We start from the raw sequence: 27637 nt of genomic DNA, 5'->3' as shown, positions 1-27637 counted from the left end.
AGCACAGCTCTAGGTTCACTAACACTGACGGCAGCTAAGCTTCACAGTGCTACCAGAACAGCAGGCCTGCAGCCCCAAAAGATGCTTTTTTGACAAAGGTCACAAATCCAGGAACTGATGTCAGCAACAAGCTTTATAACCTGCACAATGCCCTTGCCTCTAGCCCCAGAAGGCAAGTAAGCACCACCAGAAGACAAAGCACCCGTTGGCACCATTAGGGAATTTCAGAATCCAAAAACAGTTGAGGCTGGAAGACAACTCTGGAAATCTTCAAAGTCCACTTTCCCTGCTTAAAAGCAGGGTCACCAAGAGCCCAGGATCTCATCTGGATGGCTCTCCAGAGAGAGAGACTCCACAACTTCTCTGGGCAACCTTTCCAGAGCTCTGTTACCTTCTCAGTAAAGAAGTTTTTCCTGATGTTCAGGTGGAACTTCCTGTGTTTCCCTTTGTGCCCATTGCCTCTCATTCTGCCACTGGGCACCACTGAGAACAGTCTTGCCCCATCCTTTTCACAGCCTCCCTTCAGCTATTTTAATTCCTTGGATAAGAGTCCCCCCTCAGTCTTCCCTATTCCAGGCCGAGCAGTCTCAGTTCTCTCAGCCTTTCCTCATATGGGAGCTGCTCCGGTCCCTTAATCATCTTAGTAGCACTTCATTACACTCGCTCCAGTAGCAACATGGCTATAATTCCAGGGTATTTTGGGGGCATGTCTGTGAAATCTATTTGTAATTTCTGAAATGGCATTCAAGCCCAAGGGTGCCCTCCTTTTATTTTAGCTTCTATCTGTGACTTAGCATTTTTCTGTGCATACTAAACACCCTCTCATTACTTGTAAAATTGCTTGAGTCAAACCTGGCGCTGCCCGTGACTGGGAAATTTGGTTCTCTAAATAAGGCATTCCCCAGTACATCCATCCGTGGAGTTCTCTTACTAGCAGCATCAACATGACCTTAGGGAGCAACAGTTTTCCCTACAAAACCCATCTTCCATTTTTTTTGTTCTGCTCCTAAAGAGGTGGAAGAATGGAAACATTTAGGTCTGGCTTGCTGTTCTTTTCTCTGTTCTTCATGAGCCTCACTCCCTACCCTTTCTTCTTGCAGCTCCAGGTTGGTGGGCAGAGGTTGTAGCGCAGCTGCTTTCACTGCGGCATCAGCGAGGTTATCTCCCTTAGTTGTATCTGAAGCATCTCATCAGTGAGCCTTCTCATACAGGATTGCTAACTCTGCAAAGGTTTTTCCAAAAGGCTTTTCCAAAGCCTTTAATAACTCTAAAACCTGATCTTGGTGGGCTATTCGATGTCCTACTGCTGTCTGAAAGCCTCTTTCTTTCCAAGTTATTCACGTTGCAAATATCACTCCCAAAGTATATTTTGAATCTGTATAGATATTAGCAGTCTTACTCATGGCAATAATACATGGTCAGGTTAAGGCTATCAGTTCTGCCTCTTGAGCCCCAAATTGTCCTCAAAGGGACCCAGCTTCCAGCACTATATATCGCGTAGCTACTGCATACCCTGCAACCTTTTCATAGTATGATGATCCATCACAGAACAATATTAAATCCAGATTGCGCAGGGGCTCTTTTCACAAGATGTAGAATACTTGGCCTCAAATCTGTCATTTCCAAATAACTGTGAATTAATTTTTCTTTGGACTGCAGTATTTCTGGTAGCAAAGGAGCTGGGTTTAGCATATCACACTCTTCAAAAACCGCTTTTGGTTCAGTGAGCAAAACTAGCTCATACCAGTGCAAACGTTAGTGGGTAAATAACGAGCGACCCTGCTGGGTCAGGAGAATTTTCACTGCATGAGGCACTATTACAGTTAAAGGGTGCCCTAAAACGATATTCCTCACGTCCTCAATCATTACAGCCATTGCTGCTACAACCCTAGAGCACGTTCAGTTCCTTGAACTACTGGATCCAGCTCTGCTGTATAATAAGCTATTGCATGCCAGCCCTGGGCAGTTTTCTGAACTAGAACACACCACTTGCAATTCCCTTTCATTCACACTAACATACCACAAAGGACTTTCCATAGTCCGGTAATGCTTCCATAACTGCCTGCTTTAACTCTTTAAAGGCTTATTCCGCCTCCAGAGTCCACACCACTAAATCTGGTTCACTATCTTTAGTTAGCTGTGTTAACTCTGTTGCTTTTTCACTAAATCCAGATATCCAATACCCATTAAATCTTGTTGCATCTGAAAAGGCCCTAACCTGCCTTTATATCTGAGGGACTGGTACTTCTTGGATTGCTCGCATTTGCTCCCATGAGATCAATCTCTCTCTTGAGAGAGGACTGAATTATCCTCCCCAAACAATTAACTTGTTGCTGGCACAACTGCATTTTGGCAAGAAAGACTTTGTGTCCCTTTTCCATTAGGGCACACAACAATGTTCTAGTGTCATGCAAAAAAAATACCACAATCAGTACTCGCAGTCTACAAGGCACCTGCATACTGTATCCATTTAGTATTTTTTGACAGCGTAATTGTTTGTAAATCTCCTTTCAATATTTCCTAGAACATGCACAGTAATTTGGGTTCAACTGTCCCCTACCCATTCCTGCTCGTCTGGTCCCTCTTCCCTTTTAGCCTCATCCTCTCGTGTTTATATTCCCCTTCCTTGCATGTTTGGAATTCTCCCAGTGCTGCTGCCAACACACTCACTTCCTCCTGCTTTTGTATTTCCTTCTCTTTCCTTCCTTTTTCCTACCTTCCATTGTATATAAAATCACTAACAATAGTATTTTCTGTAAATTCTCTCCCTGCCACCCTGGAGTGTGTTTTCTGAAATCCTCATGGGTATCTGGTGCCGCTTGCTGGACAAATACACTCATTGCCGGCCTTTCATGAAAATTTTCATCCCTCCATAGCGTAACAAGGCTTGCCGCAAGCAATTCCAAAAATCGCTCAGGTGTTTGTCAGACTTCTGCCTTACTTCCTGAACCCTTTCCCAGTTAACGCCCATTTGCCCTGTAGCTCTTGTTGCTAAAACTAGATTTTGGCATGCCATTTCACATGCTGCTCTATCATTTGCATTATTATAGTCCCAATTTGGATCTACTCATGGCCAAGGTTGTCAGCATACATCTCTGTCTGCCAATTCCCTGTCTTTTTCCAGTATCCATCATTCTCTGTCCCCTGGCTGAAATCTGTTTTAACAATGCTTGAATGTCGTCCCAGTCTCATTTTACCTTCCTTACCAAACCCCTCCATGACTCGCGCTGGCCTGGCGTTAGTACCTTCCGAGAGAGCGCTGCCACCGCAACGACTCTCAGGCTACGGCCACCGTTGAGCAGCTCTGTGCTGGGTTTGCTGTCCACCTCCCTCCACGGTACACCAGTAGGTCTTGTGACACAGTGCTGCGACTTGTCCTTCCTTTCTGTTTCATGTTTACTTGCCTGTTTCCCAGCTTCCTGTTTCTGGATAGCTGGGCTGACCCAGGTGAGGGAAGGCACGTCGCTCCTGCTCACCCAAGTATGCGCTTGTCCCGCTGCACTGCTGCTCTACAGGAAGGGAAATGGGAGCATGCCAGAGTCTCTGACCGGCAGGAGACTTTGCACCGCAGGCTGCTTTCCACCCAGGCCAGGCTTGCCCGGGCTCAGCAAGAGCAGTTCAGGGCAGTTGGCATGCACTGCAGGGCTGCAGAGAGCAGCCACAGGTCAGGCAGAGCTGCCAGGGATCGCAGGCTCCATCCCTCAGGAGTGGGATGGTGATGAGGACAAACTCCTCCAAGGTCTCCTCCACAGCCTTCAGGTGGCCCTGCAGCATCGTACAGGTGGGAGTGGGCCAGCACCACCAGGACGTCACTAGCAGCCGTTCCCACAGCGGCTGTCACACCCTGAAAGAAGGCAGTTTGCGTGAGCAGGAGCACGAGCGGCCATCTCCCATGGCTTGGCCTCGAGGCAGGATGGGGAACCAGTACCTTGGCTTCAACTCAAACAGCCCTGCGGCCACCACTGCACAGTTCCAGGTCACTGCCTCCACTCATCGGGACATGGCTCCAAAGCCTCTCCTGTAGGATGGCCATGCTGAATGCAGGTGTCATGCCACTGTTCTCACCACACACAGGTCCAGACTAGGAACCTACACGAGTGGAAAAAACCTGAAAGGAAAGAAGCAGAGAGTTTGCATAACTTTGGCAGCTGGACGGACTAGCCCTGAGTCAGGGCAAACATCTCTCCATCTGGAGCACAGGGCATCAGGAGAGGCCAGTGGAGCCAACTCTGCATAGCATGAAGAGGAGAAGCCTGGGGCAGCTTGGGGCTGGCCCCAAGTGTGTGACCCCAACTCTCCCCAAACTGGGAACATGAGTGCAGGAAGGTCACGGTCACCTCCACCAAGCATGGCGCCAACCCCCACCTCAGAGCACTCACAGCACCCCCATTGCAGCACGACTCTCTGGACAGATGTATTGCTCCACCAGCACCTTCTCCCTCAGGATTCACATGCTACCAGGACAGTGCTAGCCCAACACTGGCTGCTGGCCACACAGGGCCACGGAGGCGGGGAGCCAGGGGTCAGGCATGGCCACACTAGGGACCCCATGCCTGCCCTTCCTTCCATTTCCTCCAAGGACTTATCTCCTGCTCTAGCCAGGACAGAACTGGGCAGAAACCCCAAACCCGTCACCATCCCAGCTGCAGTATGAAACCAGTGACACAGGAAGGACTGAGACCCTTTCCCCAAGCCAAGGCCCCCCAAGCAACTATGGGCAGCTGGCCCTGCTCCCTGCACCTCTAACTCTAGCACAGTGCATCTGTATGCGATCACACTGCAGGTGACCAGAAGGGAGCAGCCCTGCCATCGACAGCATCAACCCAAACGGTGTCAAAGGATCACTCCCATCCTATGCGGTTTGGCTCACCAGGGGAAAATAACCACAAAGAAAATGAAGCAAAACACAGAGCCTTCCCAGAATCACTGTTTATTTTCCACTCCAAATCAAGCCACACCAATTCCAGGGACAGATACGTTGCTCTCCAGGCAGCTGAGTTATATTAAGGCATTTTGGGATATCTAAAAACTTCTCCCTACCTGCAAGGAAAATTTGTAAGGGGAAAAAGGGAGAGAACTTGGGCATCTGATTGCCAAGATGATGCACTGCTCAGAGAAATCAACTGGCTTCTGCACTTCAACTGCCGGCTCCTTGGGCCCGCCATTTCAGCGTAGCGTCACCAGCTCTTCTGCAGAAGTAGGGTGAATGGCAACCGTGTTGTCGAAGTCGGCCTTGGTAGCTCCCATTTTTATGGCCACAGCAAAGCCCTGCAGCATTTCATCACAACCCAGGCCTTGCATGTGCAATCCCACCACCTTCAAAGAACAAGGGAGATGGCAGATTGAGCAAAAAGGTGGGTAGACAGTCCTGCTCCAGCAGCGCTGAAGACCACTTGCAGTCCAAATTTCCTCCCGACTCTCCACACATGCAAGTTTTGCCAAAAGGCCTTGCTCTGCTTGTGGCCTTAACAGACTAGGGTAACCTCCAGATCTTCAGCAAGAGGGAAATGAAATATTTACTGTATCCAACCCTTCCACAAGGAGCCCTAACACTGTCTTCCTGGAAGTGTCCAGCCAGAGTATTTTCAGGACTAAGGCTACAGCCAGGAAATGCTTCCTTTCAAGCCTCTGAGAAAACACTCTATTCTCTAGCAAAAGGCACAGTCTAGTATTAGGCTTGGTGTGGAGGTAGGTGGATCTAAGTCTAAGACCTAATTTGTGCAGGTCAGAGCAGATCACACAGAACCCTTCTGGCCCTGAAACAGGCCAGTAGCAAGTACGTACACGAATAAATACTGGTGGCCAAACACAGGGAAAAAGATGACAATCAGCACTATTCCCAGCAGTGTCACTGTGCGGGGCCATCATGCTACTCCAGGTGAGAGCTGGACACATAACCGAGGTCTGAAAGACACCCCAGCCACCTTCCTATGGCACTCAGCCAGATCCCTTAGCCCCTCACACACCTTCTCCTCCTTGCCAGCACAAACCAGTTTCATCACACACTTGGTCTTCCTTTTGGTGACTGCATGATACATGGGGGTAAATGAAGTCCTATAGATCTTCACATTCTCTCCCCCATGCACAGAAACAGCTTCATCTGGAACAGAAGACAGCACATCAGACAGCGGGAGTGTTAAAGGGTATATCCATGAGGCGTTTGACAAGATGAGTCGAAAGGCATTTTACAAGACTTGGACTGAAGACACCTTTCTGAAGGTAAGAACATTTCCTTAAGCAATAAAATAATCATTGGAGCCACTCAGCTTCCATTTCTTCAGCCTCTTTTTATGTAGTCCATAGCGGTCTGTCAACGCAAGCATCATGGACTCCCAAGCAGTGGTTTAAAGACCCTGGACTTCCAAAAGATGTGCAGCAGCTCTTTTCTGAAAACCAAGTCCCTTTATCAGCAGCTTGTCTCTGACCTTCCTTGAAGTACCCTCTCGTGACTTTGCATCCTGATTTCTATCTAACTGTACAGCACACAACTGCAGCAGAAAAAAAAAGTAGTGTTCCTGCGCAGCAATAGTAGTCTACAGGAAGCCCTGTGATCACCCTCCACCCTTCTCTGCCAAAGGACCACTGCTATATGGTTAAACTTGTTACAACACCATGCAGCATGGAGAACCTTTGCGTTTCTTCAGCATGTTCTCAAAGAGCTTATGGGCTTCCTCCCCTCGCCGTATGTTACGGATACCCCTCACAGCAAACAACTCGCCTCTTCCCAAGGGGCATCTTGAAATAAAAGACAACCTACAGTTTGGCTACAAAAACAAGTATCCCCAGGAAGGAATTCCCAGCTCTCTCCTGCGAGTGCACTAGCTGAAGCGCTAACTGTAAAGCAGGGGACCGAAATTGCTCAGGAAGACCCTGTCAGATTCATGTTACACCTCAGCTGCCAATAGCTTGAGCTTAAACTAACATTTGAGCTTAGTCCACAGAAAATCAGATCCCTTTGAAGTCAAACATTCTCTTAAAGCAACTGCTTCCCATATCTACCTTAGTTGTGGTGCCTAGAGGCAATTCTATCCCCCACTTCCTTAAAAATTGGGGCTTGGAGAACTGTCAACTCAGAGTAGGAAACTGAAGTCAGAGCAGCACATTCATCCCATCCCTACCTTCGGTGAGGCCCACGGTCCCAATGGGTGGGTGACTGAAGACCACGGTGGGAATGTTAGTGTAGTCCAGCTTGGAGTCCTGCTTGCCTTCGAAGAGTCTGTGCGCAAGCTTTCTGCCAGCTGCTATCGCAACTGTGAAAAGGGAAACAGAGCCTGAGGCACAGCTCAGCTCAAGTGGATGGGAACCTGGTGGCAACAAGCAGGGAGACACACACACACATGCATACATGCATGTGCACAGCAAGTTTAGGCAGAAGAAAGCACAAGAGATCATCCTTTGCTGAAGAGACTCTCATCTCTTCAGATTAGCAAGGTCATCTTCGTCAGGCCCTGTCACCGCCAGGCCTCCTGCAGAAAATCCCTCCAGTTTTAAGCTCCTGAGGTCATACTCTTGCTGATCGATGCAAGCAGATGATGCAAGCAAACATCTCCTTTCAAGGGCATGGAACATCAAGGTGACACCAACACGTTACCTGGGGTGAGGAGAGCTTTTCCACAGACATCCCCGATGGCATAAATCCCTTTCCTCGTGGTGTTCTGGAACTCATCGACCAGAATGTGACCTTTTGCATCCAGTTCAACACCCTGCCAGTGGAAATAGCAACGGTATCAGTATGCACACAGAGTACTGAGAAATAGTGTGGCGGTCTGAAGGAAAGGTTGTTCTCAACAACAATCTACAGATCCCCATCAGAAGGAACAGAGCTCAACAGAAACATGCAAAATTTTCATGCTCATACATGCCATCAGGAAGCTCTACACGTGCAGTACAAACCAACAAAAATGTTTGTGCCAGTGACAGCAACACCTGCCTCAATTTTAGAGCCAGCTCAGCGACACAGCAGGAATATAATCCTGCTGCAAGCTCCAGGTGGACAAAGGACTCTGCGAGCAGAACATCTGCAGCAGGGATGGGCCACCACACACTGATATCCTCAAAACAGGGAATGACTGACGTGCTCCCATCTCACCACTTGGTCCAGGAAAAGCCCTTCTGTGTTTGGGACTCTCCCCAGGGCCCATAGAAGGCAGTCCACATCCTCGATCACTCCAACCGTTGGCTTATGACCAGGCACAGAGGATGTCACTGTCACATCCAGCAGTCCACCAGGGGACCTTGCAACTGTCTTGACCTGGGGGGATTAACAGCCAGAAAACAAGGTTAGAAGGTGCTCACAGCTTCTGGGGATGATCACCCTCTCTTTGAAAGAAATCATGTAGTTTTGCCAGAGAAAGTTGAAATTGTATTCCCCATGAGACGAGAGATGTTGAAAACCTCTTTGCTATCTCACGTTCCTGCTCACCTGTCACCATTAGTGTGACAAAGGCTGGGTCAATCTCTGCCCTGCAAGATGCAGTAATGGCTAGAGGAAGCGGTGCTTTCAATAGGCAGGCTACTCGTGAGGTGACACAGAGGCCACACCGCACAGCCAGGGCTGCTGGCTGCAGCCAAAGCCATCATCTCGCAAACAGCGCTCAAAATGTAGGCTTTTCCTTTGGCACATCAGCAGTGCTCCTTCCTCGTGTTTCATGAGCAACGCGGCAGGCCAAGGGCTGTTTTGCAAGTCCATACCAGTGCGTGCTTCCACACGTCGACCCCGGTGTTCTCCAGCTCCTCTGTGCAGTTTGAACTTATCAACGAGTCAAACGTCCTCAGCACCTGGGCAGAAACCCAAACATCGGTTTCAGATGACAGTCCGTGTACATAGGCACCAGCTGACAGCTCCATCCACTGGCATTCCTCTACCTATATTCTTGTCCCATTAACTGGCAGATGCGTTGGATGCTTCTGGTTCATGATGCAGTTTATTTTATCCATCTTCCTTCCAGGTTGTGACCTGAAATAAAGCTAAGGGAAGCTGGGCCAGCAGTATGCACCTCTACATCAATGCTCTGCACACAGGTTAGTGCTGCAGAAACACACTTAGCAGCACATCTGTTCTCTACTTCACTCCCAGAGAAAACCCTGCCTGGCCAGTCCCAGGCTCTCATTCTGCTAAGAACCACTGAATAGCTAATGACATCCTCGTCTGCATCTCCATGCATTCCCATTATGTATCAAAACATCTAAACAGCAAGTAAGCATTAAAGATGGCCCAAGTATGAGCCTTTGCTCTCTCCACGCGAAGCTTTTAACTCTGCAACTTGAAAAGTGCTGAAGAACCAGCCTGAATGAGGCGCTGTAGTATTTTTACACTCGTGTTCTTTCAACGCCGCGTTCACATGAGAAGCCCCAACGTCCAGGGAAACACCCAGCAGTTCCGCTCTCGCCAGAGGGCTACAACACTGCCGGCTGGCTAGGAGACTGCTGCAGAGCATTGCAGCGGGAAGCACCATGGGGGCTTGCTAACAGCAGTACCTTGTCATGACGTATCAGCAAGGAGGACTTGGAGCCCAAAGTGGAAAGGATCCCTGCCATTTCTACTGCAATGTACCCAGCACCAACAATAACGCTGCGCCTGTGAAGAAGCAACAATACAATGCACAAATGCACAGCTTCAGGGTAACACGTTCAACCTGAACTGACAGTGTGAGGCACTTCCTAGAAGCCAGACTTTCCCCTGGTCTTTGAAACGCATCTTTGTGTCCTCCTCCTCTTGCTCCCTGCTAGTCCTCTGATATAAGAGGAGGGGAAACCATCTTGCACTCAAGCTACCTGGAACCTACAGCATGAACTTGCCATTTCACCAACCACAAGCCTCAAGAAAAACCAACTCAGGTGCTGACTATCTCTTGTGTCTCTACCACACTGCAAGATGGGGATTTCTAGCATTGCAGTTGTAATCTGGGCTGACTTGCATCCCTGTGGCTCTCTGAAATTACACTCTCACTTTCCCTCCCCCAATGCAAGCAAAGAAAAGAGGAAGGGAGGCAGAGCAGTACAGGGTGCTGCAAGCAGGCAGGGCAGGGCTGAGGTGTTGCAAGAAGTTGGTTCACTGTGCTCAGGCAGGCAGGTTATCCTCGGGTCAGCCAAAGGTGCTATGACCAGACATGCACAGGCCTGGGTGCTGTGCCTAAAGAGACTTGCTGGAAGTCTGATGAGGACCAGGGCCAAAAGCTTGGCAGTATTTCCTCCATCCAAAACGCAGAGAAGCACCAATGAGATACTCCCAAGGACAGCAGTTCTGAACTGCTTATCTGAGGAAGCACAGCAGGTTGAGCCCTATAAAACAGGGCACCCACGCAGCCACAAGCTTGCAAAATGAATCAGCTGGATGCATGGAGGAGTCACAGAGCACCAGGGATCACCTCCCTGCTCACAGGCTCATTAGCCAGAGGGAGAGCATCGCTTTACCTGGGCAGCTCTTGAAGATCAAAGAATCCATCACTGGTGATACCCAGATTGGCACCTGCAAAGCAAAGCCAACTTTCGTGCATGTCAGAACAAGTAATGCTTCTGGTAGGAAGCTTCCTACTCCTTGCTACTTAAACCTACATCCCCCCCTTCAAGCACTTTAACAAAGATGGTCAGACTCGGATGATCTTTTTGGACAAAAGAAGAATCCCTGTTTTGCCTGCAGAGAATGTGTGCACAGTATCACAGGGCTAACAGGAAGAGGAGGAGTTTGGAGAGTGTATTTTAACCATGTATCTCCTGAAATCCCAGCAGAGTGGAGATACAGAGAAAATGTTCTCACTTTTCCTGTGCTGTATTGGGCCGAGAACCTTTCACGACCGCTGACTCTTTCAAGCAACGCAGTCAAATGCAGTATCAAGTTTCAATTCTCTTGGTCTTCACTTGCCCACTGTTTCGTACTTGACAGCCCCAAATGTCCTGAAAACAACCTTAAGTACAGTCCTTTCAGTAGGCTTTGGTAGACCTCTTTGAAGGCAACCCACAGATAAGAAAGACCAAGCAGTATTTTCACCATGGAGAAGCTCTCCACAAATGCAGGAGGCTTTCTAGAGCTGAATAATTTCCTTTTGAAAGATGCAAAACAAAAAGGTGGCCTGAGCGTCATCTCCACCCTACAGAGGTTGCACATTGCAGTATCTCTTGCATCATGCAAAGACTTACCAGGAATCTCACTTTCGAGAGGGACTGATGGTCGTCCGCCAGTAGCTATAAGGATGTGAGGAGCTGTGTACTTTTTACCATCGACTTCAACTGTAGGCTCTGGATCAGACGTAAACTTTCCATAGCCACGAATGATTTCAATATTACTCTAGAAAAATAATTGCAGGGAATCCAGTTATTGTATTAACCACAGAACTAGATGCTAGATCCAGCTAATGAATCTTTCCAGTTTATGAGTTACCCAGCTACAGAAGGTAGACAAAGAAGCTTGTAAGGCTGGAAACGTGGCCTAAAAGGCATACCCTCCCGCGCTCTGGATCAGCCGCTCCATTCCCGAGAACGGTGAACTGAATGATGAATGCCGTGCAATACGGATGCATCGCACTCCAAAAATCCCTCTCCGAGTTAAGCCCTTATCTTCCTGCCATCTCAAGCTGTCAGCCTGTCTCAAAAGTCACGGTAGCTTTCCGGAGAGTTACAAGTGGCCCAACTCCAGGCCACTGGTACACAGCAGTGCTGGCAGGAGTATCCTTACTCTTTCCTCCAGACTAGGCATCAAATGGTTTCCTTGCTCTGCTTTGCAGAGAAGGCACTCTTGCAGCAACCAGCTACCCAAAGCAGACCCTCACTTTCATTCTGGTCCCAGAGGGACAATTCCCAGTTACTAGAATAGGAAATTAAAACAGGAGCTCAAACCAGCTTAAATTCTCAGAAAATCTCTCGTGGGGGGGGGTCTGAGGAAACACAGGTGCACAAAGGAGACTGATTCCAGATCCGGTTCATGGAATGAAAATTTACTCACCTTTTTTACGTTATTCTCGTAGATCTCATTCAGGCGTCTCACGTAAGCATCACGTTTTTCTTTAATAGTTCTGTAACAAAATAGTTTGTCACTACACAAGTTCTTCCTCTCCTAATGAGCACAGAGCTTAGCCAAGAGATGCAAAACTCTGCAGCACATGGTACATACACTACAAGATAAAACAGGTATCAGCTGACAGTTTTTCCCCTGTACTAGGTTTTCATGCTCTTCCTCCCTACCACGCATAAATGACAAGAAACCATCTTTTGCCGAATGTTTTCAACAGATTGTTTGCAACTCCTCTCTTCTAAAACACAGGATTCAAAACCCCATCAAATTACCAGCTCTACTGCAAACCAAGCTCAGCACCCATCCACGCCAAGCCTCAAAGCAGACAGGAGCACAACTTGGGTGTGAAATACGAGCTCCCCGCTATGGGGACACAGCACCAAACAGCAGATGCTCAACCTTTGCTTTGCCAGAGGATAGGCCTGAGACCCCACCACGGTCGCTAGCAGACATAAATGCAGCAAAATATTTTCAGAGAAGCACATCTAGAAGACTGAATGCAAATGGGTCGTTTTCAAACTCACCTCCAGTTAAATTTGCTGCCAGCCACCTCAAACCCGTAATCGGCGTGATCGTGCATGAACTCCGCGTGAACCGCTGTGTTCCACATCACCTGCTCGCACAAAGAACAGCGCGCTCAGCGCACAGGGAGCCGCAGCGCTACACGCTTCAGCACAGGCCACTCGGATCAGGAGGAACAACCCAGCTCCTGCTGGCTCTCAAATACCCATCTATGTGCAGCATGATGCATTTTTTCCTCCACTGGCTTATACTGGGACACAGAGGCCAGGGGTTTTAGCTCAGTTGCAAGGCAGAGATGCACATAATCCTTGCAAAAAAGCACAAGGGCAGCGGACTTGATCCTACAACCCTCTCTCAGGTACTTAAAACATCATGAAATTCATACAGCTCAGAGCACACAACCAGGCCTCTTAAGGGGAAAAAAAAAAAAATCAAAAAACAGGCATCAGATTCTGCTTCAAGATCCTGCTGCAGTGCAAACTCGCAAGAGAAAGCCTGTGAGTCAGGTTTGTCCTCCGAATCATTCCGCTTCTCTTGTGGCTTCTCACATACCAAATATATTTTTTTCCCCCTCTCAGTATAGGTGCAGAAACACCTGCACCAGAACAAATCTGAGGCCAACATGCTGGAACTGACTGGACAAGTTGCAAAGAGCAGCAAAAGCACACTCACCTTTTTGGGGACACAACCAACATTGACCTACAAGGGAAGAAGAGCACAACATTTAGATTCTCTATGCTCCTGCAAGCATGACACAGCCTATCTGACAATCCCACAGCTGGCAAATCCCAATCCTCTACCTAGCAAAACAAAGAAATAAAACAAACAACAAAAAAGCCCCAAAAATCAGTCCACCCACAGGACTGTGCACTCTCTGAGGCGAAGAGAGCTGAGCAATATTGCCATGTTTGCAGGCTGCACGTCTGTTGCTTTATCTTTCTTCACTTCCTTAAAGAGCAGGCAGTCCTAAGGTCTTCAAGTACAAGGTGCTTTCTCCTCCCACAACTTAAACGCAGTTCTGCTGCGAGCAAGCACCTCAATCCCCAGCCCCCCTTGTTCCCTGTGCTTCCAGTCGGAGCAGGGCGACGCTTGCTCGCGGGGGGCACGGAGCAAGAAGCGCAGAAGCAGGCTTCCGCGGGCAGCGCGAAATCCATTTCCTCCGCTCGCCGCTGGCGCGGCCTTTCGCCGTCTGAACTGGGCCGGCCTTAGGCGCTTTGCCGACCTCGGCATCCCGCCCGCCAGCGGGAAGGAGAGCAAGAGGAAAAAAAAAAAAAAAAAAAAGAAAAAAAAAAGAAAAAAGAGGAAAAGGAGGAAACAAATAAAGGAAAATAAAAAAGAAAAAAATAAAGGAAAATAAAATTAAGGAAGCAGGATCCACTCACGCAGGTGCCGCCGAGGCGGCACGGCTCCACGAGGGCGACGCGGGCACCCAGCTCGGCGGCACGGCGCGCCCCCGCCAGCCCGCCCGACCCGCCGCCCAGCACCAGCAGCTCGTACGCGGCCGCCGCCATCGCCTCGGCTCCCTCCCGGCTTCCTCCCGGCTCCGCCCCGGCCCCGGCTCCGGCCCCTCCCCGGCCCCGGCTCCGCCCCGCAGCACCGCGCCGCCACGGTGAGGCTGACAACGGGGAAAGAGTTTATTCGTTCCAATACACCGAGGCAAGCACTTCCATGACAAATATACATAGGAAGAGAGAGGGGGAGGAAAAAAAAAAAAGTAACAAAAAAAAAAAAAAAAAAAAGAGAGAGGGGAAGGGTCAACACAGAACAGAAATCGAGCTGGAAAAGGGCAACGCCACTGTCACCTTGTTATGACATTCCCTCCCCCCCCCGCCCCTTTCCAGAAATTGCTTCCTTGCTCCAGTTAAGTCGCTTGTCTTCCAATAAAACAGGAGTGGAAGGTTAAGAAGTTAGTGTCCCTTAAAAATAAACTCCAAACTCTACTTCATGCCAGTTAACCACTAGAACTAAAAATTTACAAAGAAGCATAAAAGGAAATGGAAGTGTTAAGAGTTATCTTTTCTCTCTGAACAGTCCAGAAGAAAAAAAAAACAAAACAAAACAATGACCACAAATACAGCAGGCAAACTGACTGTTGGACTGATCGGTATAGGATATATAGTGTTGTAAGGAATTCAGTCTCAAAGTTGTGCTAAACACTCTTCGTCCTCAGTATGGCACATTTTGGTCCATGATGGGGATTGCAAGTTGAGACGAACCCCAATTTCTTAGAGAAATGTGTAAATATTGTTGCTCTTTAAAACGCCAGGTGTACTTCCTTCTATGGAGGTTAGGAGACATTTATAGGAAGTAGTCTGGGGTACGACGGGTAACATGAGGCTCTCCACGACGAGGTGCTGGGTCAAACTGAAGGCTACAGAAAAAGAGAAAGAGATGGTTTCTCCCCCTCCGCACAACGTATTTTTAAACGCGGCACGTACGAGATGCTCTCCCGCTGCTGTTGCTTCCGTATCCCAGCTGCTCCCACACAAAACGGTTCAGACTTCCCACAGCCCTGCATCTAAATCCAGAGGCCATGTGAGGTCCCCAAAGCAACAAGTGGTAGGAGGCAAACTCATCAACTGATAGAAATTCTGCTTACACAGCGAACATTTCCACAGCCCGTCTGTGCAAGGCAGGTCAGCTGAATGCAAAATTCACTCACTAACCTTTACAAAGCCCGGTGCTACCCAAAAAAGACACATACCCCCACAAAACAAAACGAAAAATCTTTTCTTCTCCCACAAGTTTGGGCAAAGGAGTGATTAACAGAATGCAGAAGCGAGGAGAACGAGGTACGCAGTACTAAAGAGCTTTTTAGTGCTTAATTCACTACTTATTTTTAGATCATCTTACAGAGAGAGTACATAATGTGAAACGCAGCCTGGTTTAAGCAGCTGGCTTTTCACAAAAGTCTCCCTTAGAAAAGGATCAGCCTCTCTCACCAACGCAGAACTCTAATTAAACAGGAAGAGAGAACAGCCTGAACCAGGTTACTCACAAGGAATATTTTAGAGTGTCATCTAGTTCCATGATAGCAGCCTGGTTCCCACAGCGGTAACAGTAATTGGGCGCACTGAAAATGGTAACCACATTTCGATCATGGCACCAATTATAACCCTGCCGGAAAAAGGGGAAAAAAAAACAGTTAATGTTAAATCTCTGCTCTCAGTCCAATCTGAATTCCCTCCTAAGGCCTAAAGAGATAGAAGTCATTTGTGAAACGGTACATTTTTTAAGTGTTTTCAACTGACCTAATCTTCCTTTTAAAGAACACTCTACAGCAAGAACAAGCTGTAGTTAGATAGCAAAAAGCTTAAACTACTCTACACAGAACACACAAGCCATTGTCACTTGTGTGATCATCCATTTTGTACACCAATTACGCGTTATACCAGTGAAAGAACCAGAGGGCTGAAATAAGCCTTCAGATTTAATTCACCAAGTATTAGAATTCACCAGCTCACACACGAGAGACTGACACACACTACTACTACTCACATAGGATCGACTTGAATCGGATTTAAAAATAAGTCTGCTCCATTGACCCACCTGGCATTTTTCCAGTAAGGCATACAAGAAAGCCTACCAACAGCAAAAATTATAGCTTAATCTGTCACATCTGACTGCTGTCTATTACAGGACTGCCTATTTAATACAGGAGGGGAGAAACAGTCAGCATTTAAGTAGATTATTACTTCCACATGTGCTACGTGAGCAGGTCTCTTTGGCAATTTACTGGAAGACTGGGAAGAAGCACAGAGTATCCCTTATTTAGGTAGCAGGTGAAGGATAGCATTCCACTTTGCTTGCTGTTTTCACACAATAAAAATTTCTCTCAGGTGTGTGCCTGCTTGGCATTTAGGTGTCAGCATCCACAAACCCATCAGTGGAAGATCCCAGAGCAAACACCAGCATTTGCAGCCCCACCCAGCACAGCACAGAAGGCTCCTGCCCTACCTCCATGACAAGTTGGTGAGCACGGGAGACCAGTGTAAGACCATTGGCATGGTTAAATGTTTCAGAAATATCTTGCCCAAACGTGTAGCCAGCACCACGAGGAGATATACCCCAGCCGCCACGATCGTCTGGATCCGACCATAACAGATCACACATAGGGCCCTAGGAAGAGATCAGCATGCTTCATTAGTCTCCTTTTATTAGTAATACAGATATAAAAAGACCCTTTGAAAACACATTTACAGTAAAAGAAAAAAAGAAAAAGAGAAAAAAGACTTGCCAACATTTTATTCTATGCACACAAGCCACAAGTGTTTATATATCATATCACCAGCTAGTTATTCAGTGTATCAGTAAACACCCTTTCACGGGAAGCAACTGTGTATGCAGCTGATAAAGAAGTCCATGTTACCAGAAAACTGTTCCCACCTCCTGCACGCAAACAGTATATGACCTAACTTCAGCTAGCATAAGCAATACGAAGACACGGAGCGCAGATCCACATTCTCACTTCTGACACTCGAAGCTTAATAAGGCCCACATGTCCAAGGAAAGGCAAGGGGCTAATTACACCAGCCAAGCTGCAATAAATGAAAGAAAGAGCAAGGACCTGCAGAGGGCTACGAACTCTCCACAAGATGGACGTCTAGTCTTCAGCAGCCCTTCTGCCAAGGGATTTACTATTCATCTGATTTCCTCTCCTAAACAGCATTGCTAGACTTGACATTAGAAGATTGATACCAGAATATTTCCAACAGGCACAAGTGAAGCTTGGTAGTTTTTCTTGTCAAGTTATTTAGAAACTAAGTGTCAGTAGAAACACCCACCAATCCAAGTCTGTTGCTGTTTCTGGCCCACTGTTCCGAGCTAAACAGCAGGTATCACACTAACCACACACGTAAGTTTTCAGGAAAGTCAGATTTCAGCACACAGATATGCAGCAGGGGACTGCGGAATCCACAGAGCAACAAAACAATCATCAACGCTAACTACACTTCAAAACCCCTCTAGGTGACTTCCTAGTGCAGGGACAATTCACGTAGCTTATTTCAGGCTGTTGGAAGGTTTGAGCAGACCTTGCTGCACAGTCCTTGGTGTTGTACCCAAGACACGCAGTGTTTCAGGAGAAATGGTTCTTTTTAACCAGCAGACATCCACCTCTCTTACTAAGCCCCTGCCACTCCACCAAGGCAGAGTCATCCGCTCCCCTGGGCCCTTGAAAAGAGGCTTCTTCAGTCCAGGTCTCAGCTGAGCATCCCCCAAGCTGCCCCACATGAGCACATCTCACAGGGCAGGCCCTGGAAGAAAGGGCTAGCAGTCCCAGTGACTCAGCACAGAACACAAAAGCACTGGTCGGGGAGGAGGGATGGACGGTGACGTGACACAGCTTCACGCAACTGCAGCTTGCTTGCAAGCAAGTCTGCGACCAGGATGAAGGTAGTAAACGCTTTCCCTGCCAAATAATTCTTCAAGGCAGCGCTACAGTCCAGAACAGCTGTAAAAACCCAACAGCTCCCCTTCTGCAGACTGCTGTAATTGGAGTATATTGTCTGGGGGCTGTTTTGCCCAAATTGATGTTCATCTGCTCTAGCTCTAACAAAGGCAATAGTTTGCTGCATAACAGTGTATCTCACTGTGTAAATGCATTTCAAAGCAAGGCTGCACTTGCATTGTCAACTAACAGATACCTAAAGTTAGAATACATTTCTTTTCTTGTTACCTCATGTGGAACTTCCTGCAGGCGGTCCAAAGCCCTGATATGGTCCAGTGTATCTATCGATGGAGAGAGGCCGCCATGGAGACAGAATATCTGTTCCAGAAAAGAGACCAATCTATTCAGTACATTCTGTTACCGGAAGATTGACCTCAGAAACAGCTATGCGAAACTCTTACCGTTCCTTCGCGGTTACAACATTCTTACCCTCGCAGCAAAGGAACTAATCACAGATTTAATTCCAGAGAACGGAAACAAAACTAAAAGGCTACGAATTCTATACGAAGATCAGAGCAGCAACAACGATAATATTTCTTCAGTTTCAAGGATATCTTGCCTCACATTAACAACGCAACTCTCACATAACAGATCCCAAAGGGCCTCCCACTTGTTGGGAGTTTATTTTAAACTCAATGTGTAATACCCCAGTGTTCCTTAGGGAGCAGAGGCAAAGGCCTTGCTGCTCTATTAGCTTGCACTAATACCTCATTAAACTCTTCCCACCATCCCTAATAAGTAAGTGAACTTTAAGAAGTTCTGCCTACGAGCTAAGGGAGCTCACTTGAGACTGTTCCCATACAGGTCAGACAACACAGCCTGCATAGCTCTGCCTGACCTCCTCTCTATGAGATGGAGACTTCTCCTTATTTAAGGCACAAAAGCTTACCTGGCCATCTACTAGAGCCGTAAGTGGAAGATAATCAAAGAGATCTGTGAAATACTTCCAGACATTGGCATTTCCATATTTTCGCAGACATTCATCATAAAAGCCATACACTTGCGTAATTTGTCTGCTTTCGTGATTTCCCCTCAGTATTGTAATGCGTTCTGGGTAACGCACCTATCGATGAAGAAAACATTATTTATTTATTTTTTTAGAGCATACGCATTGTATGGTCAACGTGGAAGAAAACGCTAGCGGTAATTTTCAAAAGGCAGCCAAGTATTCAGCTCTTACATAAAAGCATTTGTCCATTAACATTCAATTTTTACAGGTCTAGCTCAAGCCAGCCGCAGTGTCAATTCCCTCCCCCAAAAATCCGTCTTACCTAAGACTGCTTAAAATAAAAGAGTTGTCAGGTCATACCTTTAATGCTACTAGAAGAGTTACTGTTTCCACCGAGTAATAGCCTCTATCCACGTAGTCTCCCATGAACAAGTAATTTGTGTCCGGCGATTTGCCACCAATTCTAAAGAGTTCCATAAGATCATGGAATTGACCGTGGACATCCCCGCAGACAGTGACAGGGCAACGTACCTCTTGCACATTCGATTCCTTTGTGAGAATTTCTTTAGCCTAGCAAGAAAAAAGACAGTTAGGACTAAGAGCCATGGAGTGCCTCCATAAGCAGATTGCAAATTATTCCACCGCGTTCGCGTCACAACTCTGATTTTGCTCTGGTAGCTCAAATTGACCACTGGAAAAGCAGACTGCTGGATAAGCAAAGACAAAGCGCATTCTACAGATTGCTGTGGAAAGAGATAAGCAAGTCTGTTACTGTGAGGCCAGGTCATTAGGATTTCATTAGTACTACAAGTAACAACAAACAAATTTTATCTCTGATAAGTAAAACGCACTAAAATTCTTGGCAGACTCAAAATCAGCTGGAAATGTTGAGACTGGAAAGGGCTGAATACTACTAGAAGGCAAAATGCTTTACAACAGAAGAGTCATAAAATATTTCAAACAATAAGGAGACTGTCATTTCTTCTGGAAATTGGCTTTCCCAATGCTCAGCAATTCACTCAGTTTGCCTTTATTTTCAATTAAAAGCTAAAAGTCTTTTTCACAGGCCTCTATTGAAGCACAGAGAGCTCTTCAAAGAGCTGTAACCAAACAAGTTGCCTCTCAGCCTCCCCTGGAATTCAGAAGTGTGAATTCCAAGACTTCCATTGGATATAAGACTACCATTCCTGGGGTTCATCTACTAATCTTGTGCTTTAAAACTTTTTTTTTTTTTTGAAGTGCAGACAATATAAAGCACTATGCCAATACGTTTCATTAGTCTCATGTGCGTGGCCTTAAGCACAATTTTATTTTTTAAAACATATCAGTCCCTTCATAGATCTCTCCATCCACATGTTCAACAGAGCTCAAAGCCTGTTCATCTCAACTAAATGAGTTTCAGCAGCAATCAGCACTCTGACAAAGTCAAGTACCCTTAGGTATCTTGATACCAAGAAGCTGTTACCTCAAGAACTACAGTGATCCCCCAACTAATGCAAGGCCATCCCACGTCCTGTCACCAAGTTCAGCGCAAAATTGGTACAAATAGAGCTTACTCAATAATTTTGCTCTCCACACTCAGGTCAGAAACACCCAAGGAGCTGCTGAACATCACCCAGGCAACTATTACAACTTCTTAAATAACTCAATTTACAAAAGCATGCATGGAAGTACTTGGTATTAACATTAACAGGAAAACTATGACCTCCTAGGCATCTTGGAGAATTCACCACACTTGCAATGATGCGCAGCATGCATAAACTCCCTCCTGCCACACCTGAGGCTGGCTACCATCTCAACTGCTTGGCTGACTGTTCACAAGCCCCACAGAGCCACAGGGAACTACACACGCAGCCACTTTTGCTGGCAACACAGCAGCAGGCTGGAACACCACTTCTGCTGCCACACAGTGCTCCTCTTCACTGCCTTCCTCTCCTGGGATCACTCAGTCCCTACCCCTCCCCCCCCCCCAAAATCCCTGCACACTCATAATGCAAACACGCTGCTCCAAAACCCAGGCCTCTGCAGAAGCGGATCCGTGCCATGGCAACAGCACTACGAACAGCTTGTTTGTTCTGTATCTGCTAAGTCAGCTCATCGAGTGATCACAGAGCGGAGATGCTGTTAGGGAAGGCTCCACGTGAAGAAGCGACTTGTCTGGCACAAAAGCTGGGAACCGCTATGGCGCCAGCGTTGCTCAGCAGAACAATACCGAGTTGTGAGTGCCTATTCACTCTGGGGTGGCCCCAGCTCCCCGGAGGCTCTGCACTTACTCATGGCAATGCTATCTGAAAGAGATAACGGGAACCGTACGTCAGCAAAGGGAGCCTTTCTTTGCTATTTCCAGCCGTTCCTGGAACACTTGGTCACTAACCAACAAAAACCTCCTTTGGAGAGGGGCAGATCTCCTCTTTTTGCTAAAGCGACTGAGGAAAACAAGTATTCCTAATGTTAACTTTACTAGCCTTGCAGAGAACATCACTATACAGTGCAAGAGGAATTTCTGTAGCACTCTTCGCCTGCCAGTTTTCCTACCCTCTTCCCAGCAGAACACTTCAAGAATTTCTAAAAGCAGGACAACCTGGAAAAGCAAAGGGAGAGACTCTAAACATACAGAGCCACAACCAGCTTCACAGGCACTACCCGACCACTGCCAAAATGACCACGGACAGAAGGAAGGCATCCTTGGGCTTAGGCCATATGTTGCTGCTGACTGTGATTAGCAGAGAAATCACTGGGTGTAGAAAAAGATGACTATCTGCATCACCTTATTATTGTTATCAAATACCACATCTGTTTTGTTGTCTCCACCTCATCGACTTGAGTAGATCAGAGCCCCAGGCACATCTGAGGTACAGAGAACACCCACGAATAAGCTCAGTCCAGAGCGGATAAAAGGAAGGGAAGACCACCAGTGCTAAACAGTCACCACACGTGATCTTCTGGCTACTCGTCACCGAGTCTCTCGGCTCAGGATGACTTAGGCCCCCACCTGCCATTAACAGCAGGAAAAGCTGGTTACTGAGGACACTCTGGCTCCCTGACGGTGCAGGTCTTCACACTCAAACATTAAGTTACGTACTTCCCCTGAAAGAGGCAAAAGGGGTATTTGGAAAGAGTAACTAAAACCCGAGCAGACAAGGGCAAAGGCACCACACAGCTGCCATGTGTAGAACAAGGTACGTGACTCCAGAGATGCGACACTGACACTCAGATATCTACAGCAGACATCTCTGACTTCATGTTGTGGAGTTTACCTTACAGTTCTGTACTGACTGGAAACTGATTAACACATTGCACCTCTCAGTGCAACAGCCTTACCCAAATTCCCTCTGTTCACAGGGGGCTTGTCTTTAAAAGCATCTGTGCTGCCTCCTGAGAGCTTCCACACTCTGTGAGAGACAGATACAACCACAAACCATCACAAAAGTGTTTCTCAGTGTGTTCTGACACAAGTTTCATGAAAGAACTTTTTTTCGTGTGTGTGTGTGTGTGTGTGTGTGAGAGAGAGAGAGAGAGAGAGAGACAGAGAGAGAGAGACAGAGAGAATTAGAGTTAATTCTATAATACCAAAAGATATTAGGCATTTTTTGACTTTTTAGGTCATGCACACTGCTTCTTTCCCTTATGCATAGAAAGGAACACCCTTGGTTCCAGTCTCTGGGGAAGAGATACAGGACACTGCATGTACATATTATACATAATTCCTCATGTCTCAACCATACCATCGTCCTCCATCTCACTAATCTGTACAGATTGCAGATCTGATTGCAGATCACTGCCCATCCTCAAACCAAGTGCAGGTAAAGCAGCACGGAGGGTGGAGAGAGGAGGCTCCTTTTCTGCAGTAACAGGTCCCACACGCTCACATCAAACATATACTAGGAAGCCAGACCAGTGGCCAGACTCTGGAGATTTCAGTACTAGCAGCATCTAGAAGTTTTCCCACAGCAGAGAGGAGAAGTTAGCAGCTGAAAGGGGGCAGTTTCTTAAGCTGCCTGCCAGCTGTTACCATTTAGCCTGTTTTAGCTGTCTCTAGGCTTGAACAGAACTCTTTCATGCTCTGCTCTGAAACATGAGACACTGCACTGGCTTTAAGGCTAAAGTCAGGATTACCATGAGGCCAATCCCTGCAGCATAGACTTACATCAAGTCTGCATCAAATACCACACTTTTCAGATCTGGCTACAAGAATTGTGTAGTCTGATTCCATGGCTGAGTGGATCTAACTAGAAGACAGATTTTCAGCATTGGGCTTTCTTCAAAGATCCCAAGCACCTGAGTGTTATACAGAATCTTTTGAGAGGACAGCAGCTCATCTCCTTTTGGAAGATTCACTTATTGTGGGATGACCTCAGTTTGATGCTCCCAGGCTTTGAATTCAAGATCTGAGAAAACAGCTACAGAATTTCTGACCAAAATACAATTCAACAGTCATTTGATTAGCTGGTAAACATCAAACTAGAATGTCCATTGGTACACTGAGGCTATTAAAATATTAAAATCTTACAGATCCCCAGCGAGTCTGGCCTAAACAAGAACCAGCAGCATGGTGAATACCAGTTAGATTACCTCTAAACTGAGAGCAGAAACTGGAGGGATGGAGCTGTCCTGCCCTTCAGCAGCAAGGCACTGGAGGACACTCAACAGCCCCAAGAGTGACCCAAAGCAAATTATCAATGTGCACACATGCTTACAGAGAGATGTGTGCTAGCATACCCTAGGAAGAACTTCATCACAGGAGAGATGACATGCTCCTGGCCACAACTCAACACAACACTTGGAATTTAACAGTTTGAACAGCATCCAGAATGCTACTTGGCTTCATCACTTGTACTAATTTCACTAATTAGTGCAGAAGAGTTTACAAGCTCATTCTATGAAAATTCCTGGGTGAAATGATCTCAGAGGGCAGCAGTGTCATAGGTATGTGTCTGCAACAGCAATATTCCCTACAGCATTAACTGGCTCCTCCTGCTCAGTTTGAAGAATCAATTTAAAAATCACCATTTGATAACTGTGCAAGAAATGCAAGTCTTCCTTAGCTATTAGAATACCCGACTCCATCAATTCAGAGCACAAAGCTCTTAAGCTGCTGGCAGCTACAAGACTGTAACCCCTTATTCCACATAGAAACAAGAATCAAAAAAAAAAAAATTAAGCTGCAAGGAATTAGATGCTGATGGATGGCTGTTTGCCAGTGCTTAAGAAACAGCCTTTTACTTGCCTTCTTTTACACTCCCTTGTATACCCAATGAAAACAGTTTTTCATCAACATAATTAGAATTAGGATGGCTCTCTGCCTGATCTGCATCTGAATTAACTTGCTGACCCAAGCTGAACTTTAAAACAAGAGGCATGCATTCAAAGATTTCACCGCCTAACTGGGGATTACTTCCTATTAAATGACTCCAACTCCCTGGCCTCTTAGCCTGACCTAAGCTACCTGAAAACACAGTTTATACAGGGCAGCAATAGCTAGGAAAGTTCAAAGCCAGTTCCCTAAAGCAAACACTACGCTGCCAGCAGTACCTGAGTTAACAAGTTTAAAGATAGCATAAGCACAGCTACAAAAGCTGCCATTGCATTGCTGATGGAAGTGCAGACATAACCCAAGACAGAACGCTAGGTTTTAACTGCCTATTTAGAGTGGAAAACGGTTTATAAAACGGCCTTCTTCTATAAAGAGAGTCTATGATGATGATGTCAAGTGAAGTAGCACAAGATGCAAGGCATCTGATGCCATTCGCCTAAAGTGCCAGAACATTTCTCATTTCTGCAGGCTCCACTAGTAATCATAATCATCTGTCCTTCTATTATTGTTTTAATGTTAGCATGATTTTAGTTACATTTCATTTTCCAGATCACTAAAACCAGCAACGAGTGCTTTCTTATTTTCTTTAGATGAAATCTTGGTAACTGCATAAAGTTACAGATGCATTAGCAGCCAAAATTATATTGCAACTGGGAAGCTGAAGCCAATTGACAGAGCATGATTTTACAAGTGAAAAGTTCAAGACCTCTCAGTATGAAAAATAATTTGGCGTACGTTAAGCAAGCCTAACTACATCCAATCTTTTCCTCATTACTGACCATTACGCTAACAACTAAAATGAAGAATAAGCCACACTTTGAAAGTCTTGGAGAATTTTTCACAGTTTATTTCATTTTTTTTAATGCTATTTTGTTTTCAATGTTTCTGTTCTTTTCCCATTGAACACTTTCACACATCTAAGCCAGTGGCATGAGGTACTGCCATGCCTGACCTTTTAGAAATGAGTCGCATGAAAGGGAGTGCTTAAAAAAAAAGTTTATAAGGATTTCTCCAGACACTATCTCAGGCAAACAAACCAAAGTAGCTTTCTGGCAGAGCTGCTTCACACTGAAAGCAAGCCTACATACCCAAGTGCTCCCTTCTACTACCATCTAAATGCTACCACTCTCTAAAAAAACTTAAGTAGAGTAAGACTATTGCAAAGCATTTACTTCATACCCAGGTTGTTTCAATCAATTATCAGCACCTTTCCTCAATACAAGGCAGTGTAATAGCTTACATCAATTTAAAAGGAAACACACCACAGCTTCAGAGTTCCTACTCATCACGCAGATGGCAAATGTCCCCTTCGTCTTCAGCTGTGTTCTCTACTCTGTGCCCTAAGTTGCCACTCCGTACAACCACAAACTGCTGGTGTTATCCTTCAGCTTTTCCAGACATAGCAACCACAGCTCCTTAATTAACAGCATAACTAGAGGAGGAGAGTGATGTCTTATCTCACACCTTGCTGGTTAGAACAGCAGTTCCCAACCAGCAATGCTTGAAGCAGGCTTAAAGCAGCTCCCTCAGAGCAGGTGAAGGCGGAAAGCCATAAAGCAAGTGGACAGCCATGGTATGAGATGAGGAGGGTAGAGCAGCAAGAAAAGAAAGGCTGACGGACCTATCTAGAAGGCAGAACCACTGACGAAAGCACTGACCAGGAAGCCAGAGTCTAGAGTCCTACACAGCCTCCACCCGCAGCATTCAAACAGACAGCTCCTACTTTTCCAAAGGGCACCCTTGGCACTTAATGAGCTTTCAGCACAGACCCTCTCTGTCTGTATCACTGCTGTAGCCTACCAGAGACCTGGGAGAAAGAGAGAGCTGCATCTTCCAAAGTCTGCACTGAGATATTGAGATGCTGATTAGAATATGTTGCCAGCTATAGGTAGGTATCAGCAAACAAAGCTTTTGCTTCCAAGAGAACTGAGCAAGACACACAGGCAATATACAGCCATGTGAAGTTCACCATCAACAGCATGATGGTGAAAGGAAGGCTGAACTGATCTCCCCTATATACTTCCTAGTTTATCAGTCAGCTCAAGAAAGCAAGCCCAGAGCTTCTTCCAATAGCCTGATGCACAGCAATCATCTCCGCTAGTTAGTAAAATAAATAAGAAACAAGTAGAAAGAACAATCTTCGCAACTATATTAGGAAGAGGCCTATTTCAATTCCTCAACTCTCTTCAAAAAGAAAAAGACAATCCTCATTTAGTCATAGATTATTGTACTGAGGGAATCTTCACAGACAAACATCTAACTTCTCAGTCAAAATTCCACACGAATATATAAAGACATAAAAATCTCGAACTACCTGGGAAAAAAAAAAAAAAAAAAAAAAAAAAAAAAAAAAAAAAAAAAACAAGCCCAAACAGGAGCCTGCCCAACTACCGCCGCGAGAGCAGTCCCGAAAAGCAGATAAAGTCCTTTACGCTCTCCCAGCTCTGTGCCAGTGCCCCCCGGCAGCCCGTGAGCCCCGCACTCAGGTGAGCGCTACAGCTCGTCTCCCAGCAGCTCCCTTCCGCGGCACATCACAGGCCGCTAACGCGGGCGCTCACCTTCTCGCACAGGCTGCGGACCTGGCTCTCGCTGAGCTGCCGGCACTCGTTCAGTTGCTCAATCCACTGGTCCAGCTCCTTGGCGAAGCCCTTCTCCTCCATGGCGGCGGCGGCAGGAGGAGGAGGAGGAGCAGGCCGGGCCCGCGCCCGCCTAACGGTCGCGGCGCAACCTCCGCGCCGCTAAGGCCCGCTCCGCTCCCCGTAATGGCGGCGCCCACCCGGCCCTGCGCACTTCCGCTCCCGCCCGTCCCCGGGGCCGGTGACGTGCTTCCGGGCCGCGGCAGCGCACGCGCCGTCGCCTCGCGACGGCCCGCCCCGCGCCCGTAACGGCCGCGGCGCGAGGGAGCCACCGCCGTTGGCGCCCCGTGGCTCTGTATCCCGTGGAAACCGCTTAAAATCAGGGCCTTCCCCTGTTCTTCCTTTCAGATAGAAAGGCGGAGACATTCATTTCAGGTCCCGAGGTTGCGCTTCGGTATTCAGCTGCCAGGAATAACGAGAAAAGATTCGGTTCGTGTTCCGAGATCCTTAATTCTCGCCGGGTCGGACAGACAGACGTGTCATGCTTCCGCTTCCCTGAAGTGAACTGGGAAATTAAGAGAGTTTAAAACTCCACGAACCCCTAAATGAACTCACTGGTTAAAAATACGTTTAAGAAAGAAAAAGGATTTTCTACATAAAATACTCTGAAGCCTGCCCATCCTTTGCCATGGCAGTATCAGCGGAAGGCAAGCCGTTAGGGAACTACTCAGAAATTCCCATCGCCTCTCTGCAGCAGAGAGCTTCCGCTTAACTTGGAAAACGCAGTCAGCAGAGCTCTGAGTGCTCTCTCTCTGTTCCT

The 27637-nt window shown here is 47.0% G+C and overlaps 2 protein-coding genes across 4 annotated transcripts; both read right to left on the bottom strand.

Annotated features, from left to right (window-relative positions):
- Positions 1-145: 145 nt before the first annotated feature.
- Positions 146-14049, bottom strand: GSR (glutathione-disulfide reductase). Of its 3 annotated transcripts, XR_009958242.1 has the most exons (14): positions 13912-14049; positions 13202-13228; positions 12532-12620; positions 11939-12008; positions 11137-11284; positions 10414-10468; positions 9478-9577; positions 8692-8778; positions 8090-8251; positions 7592-7703; positions 7119-7250; positions 5967-6100; positions 3929-4108; positions 146-3844 (listed from the first exon to the last, which is right to left on the bottom strand). XR_009958242.1 is itself a non-coding variant. In XM_062574376.1 (13 exons), the coding sequence occupies exons 1-13, from the start codon at positions 14038-14040 to the stop codon at positions 5167-5169; spliced, it is 1395 nt and encodes a 464-aa protein (XP_062430360.1). In that variant the 5' UTR covers positions 14041-14049; the 3' UTR covers positions 4922-5166. The 3 variants fall into 3 exon arrangements, 2 of the variants coding, with proteins under 2 accessions (XP_062430360.1, XP_062430361.1); XM_062574376.1 differs by lacking the exons at positions 146-3844; positions 3929-4108 and adding an exon at positions 4922-5316; XM_062574377.1 differs by lacking the exons at positions 146-3844; positions 3929-4108; positions 8090-8251; positions 8692-8778 and adding an exon at positions 4922-5316.
- A 96-nt stretch (positions 14050-14145) lies between these two features.
- Positions 14146-27028, bottom strand: PPP2CB (protein phosphatase 2 catalytic subunit beta). The gene is made up of 7 exons (XM_062574375.1): positions 26800-27028; positions 19288-19497; positions 18868-19041; positions 18207-18296; positions 16487-16648; positions 15528-15646; positions 14146-14900 (listed from the first exon to the last, which is right to left on the bottom strand). The coding sequence occupies exons 1-7, from the start codon at positions 26899-26901 to the stop codon at positions 14828-14830; spliced, it is 930 nt and encodes a 309-aa protein (XP_062430359.1). The 5' UTR covers positions 26902-27028; the 3' UTR covers positions 14146-14827.
- Between the last annotated feature and the right edge of the window lie 609 nt (positions 27029-27637).

The sequence above is a fragment of the Rhea pennata genome, chromosome 4, assembly GCF_028389875.1.
Source record: "Rhea pennata isolate bPtePen1 chromosome 4, bPtePen1.pri, whole genome shotgun sequence".
Classification (NCBI taxonomy): Eukaryota; Metazoa; Chordata; class Aves; order Rheiformes; family Rheidae; genus Rhea; species Rhea pennata.
This window is presented reverse-complemented; position numbering and strand designations above follow the sequence as displayed.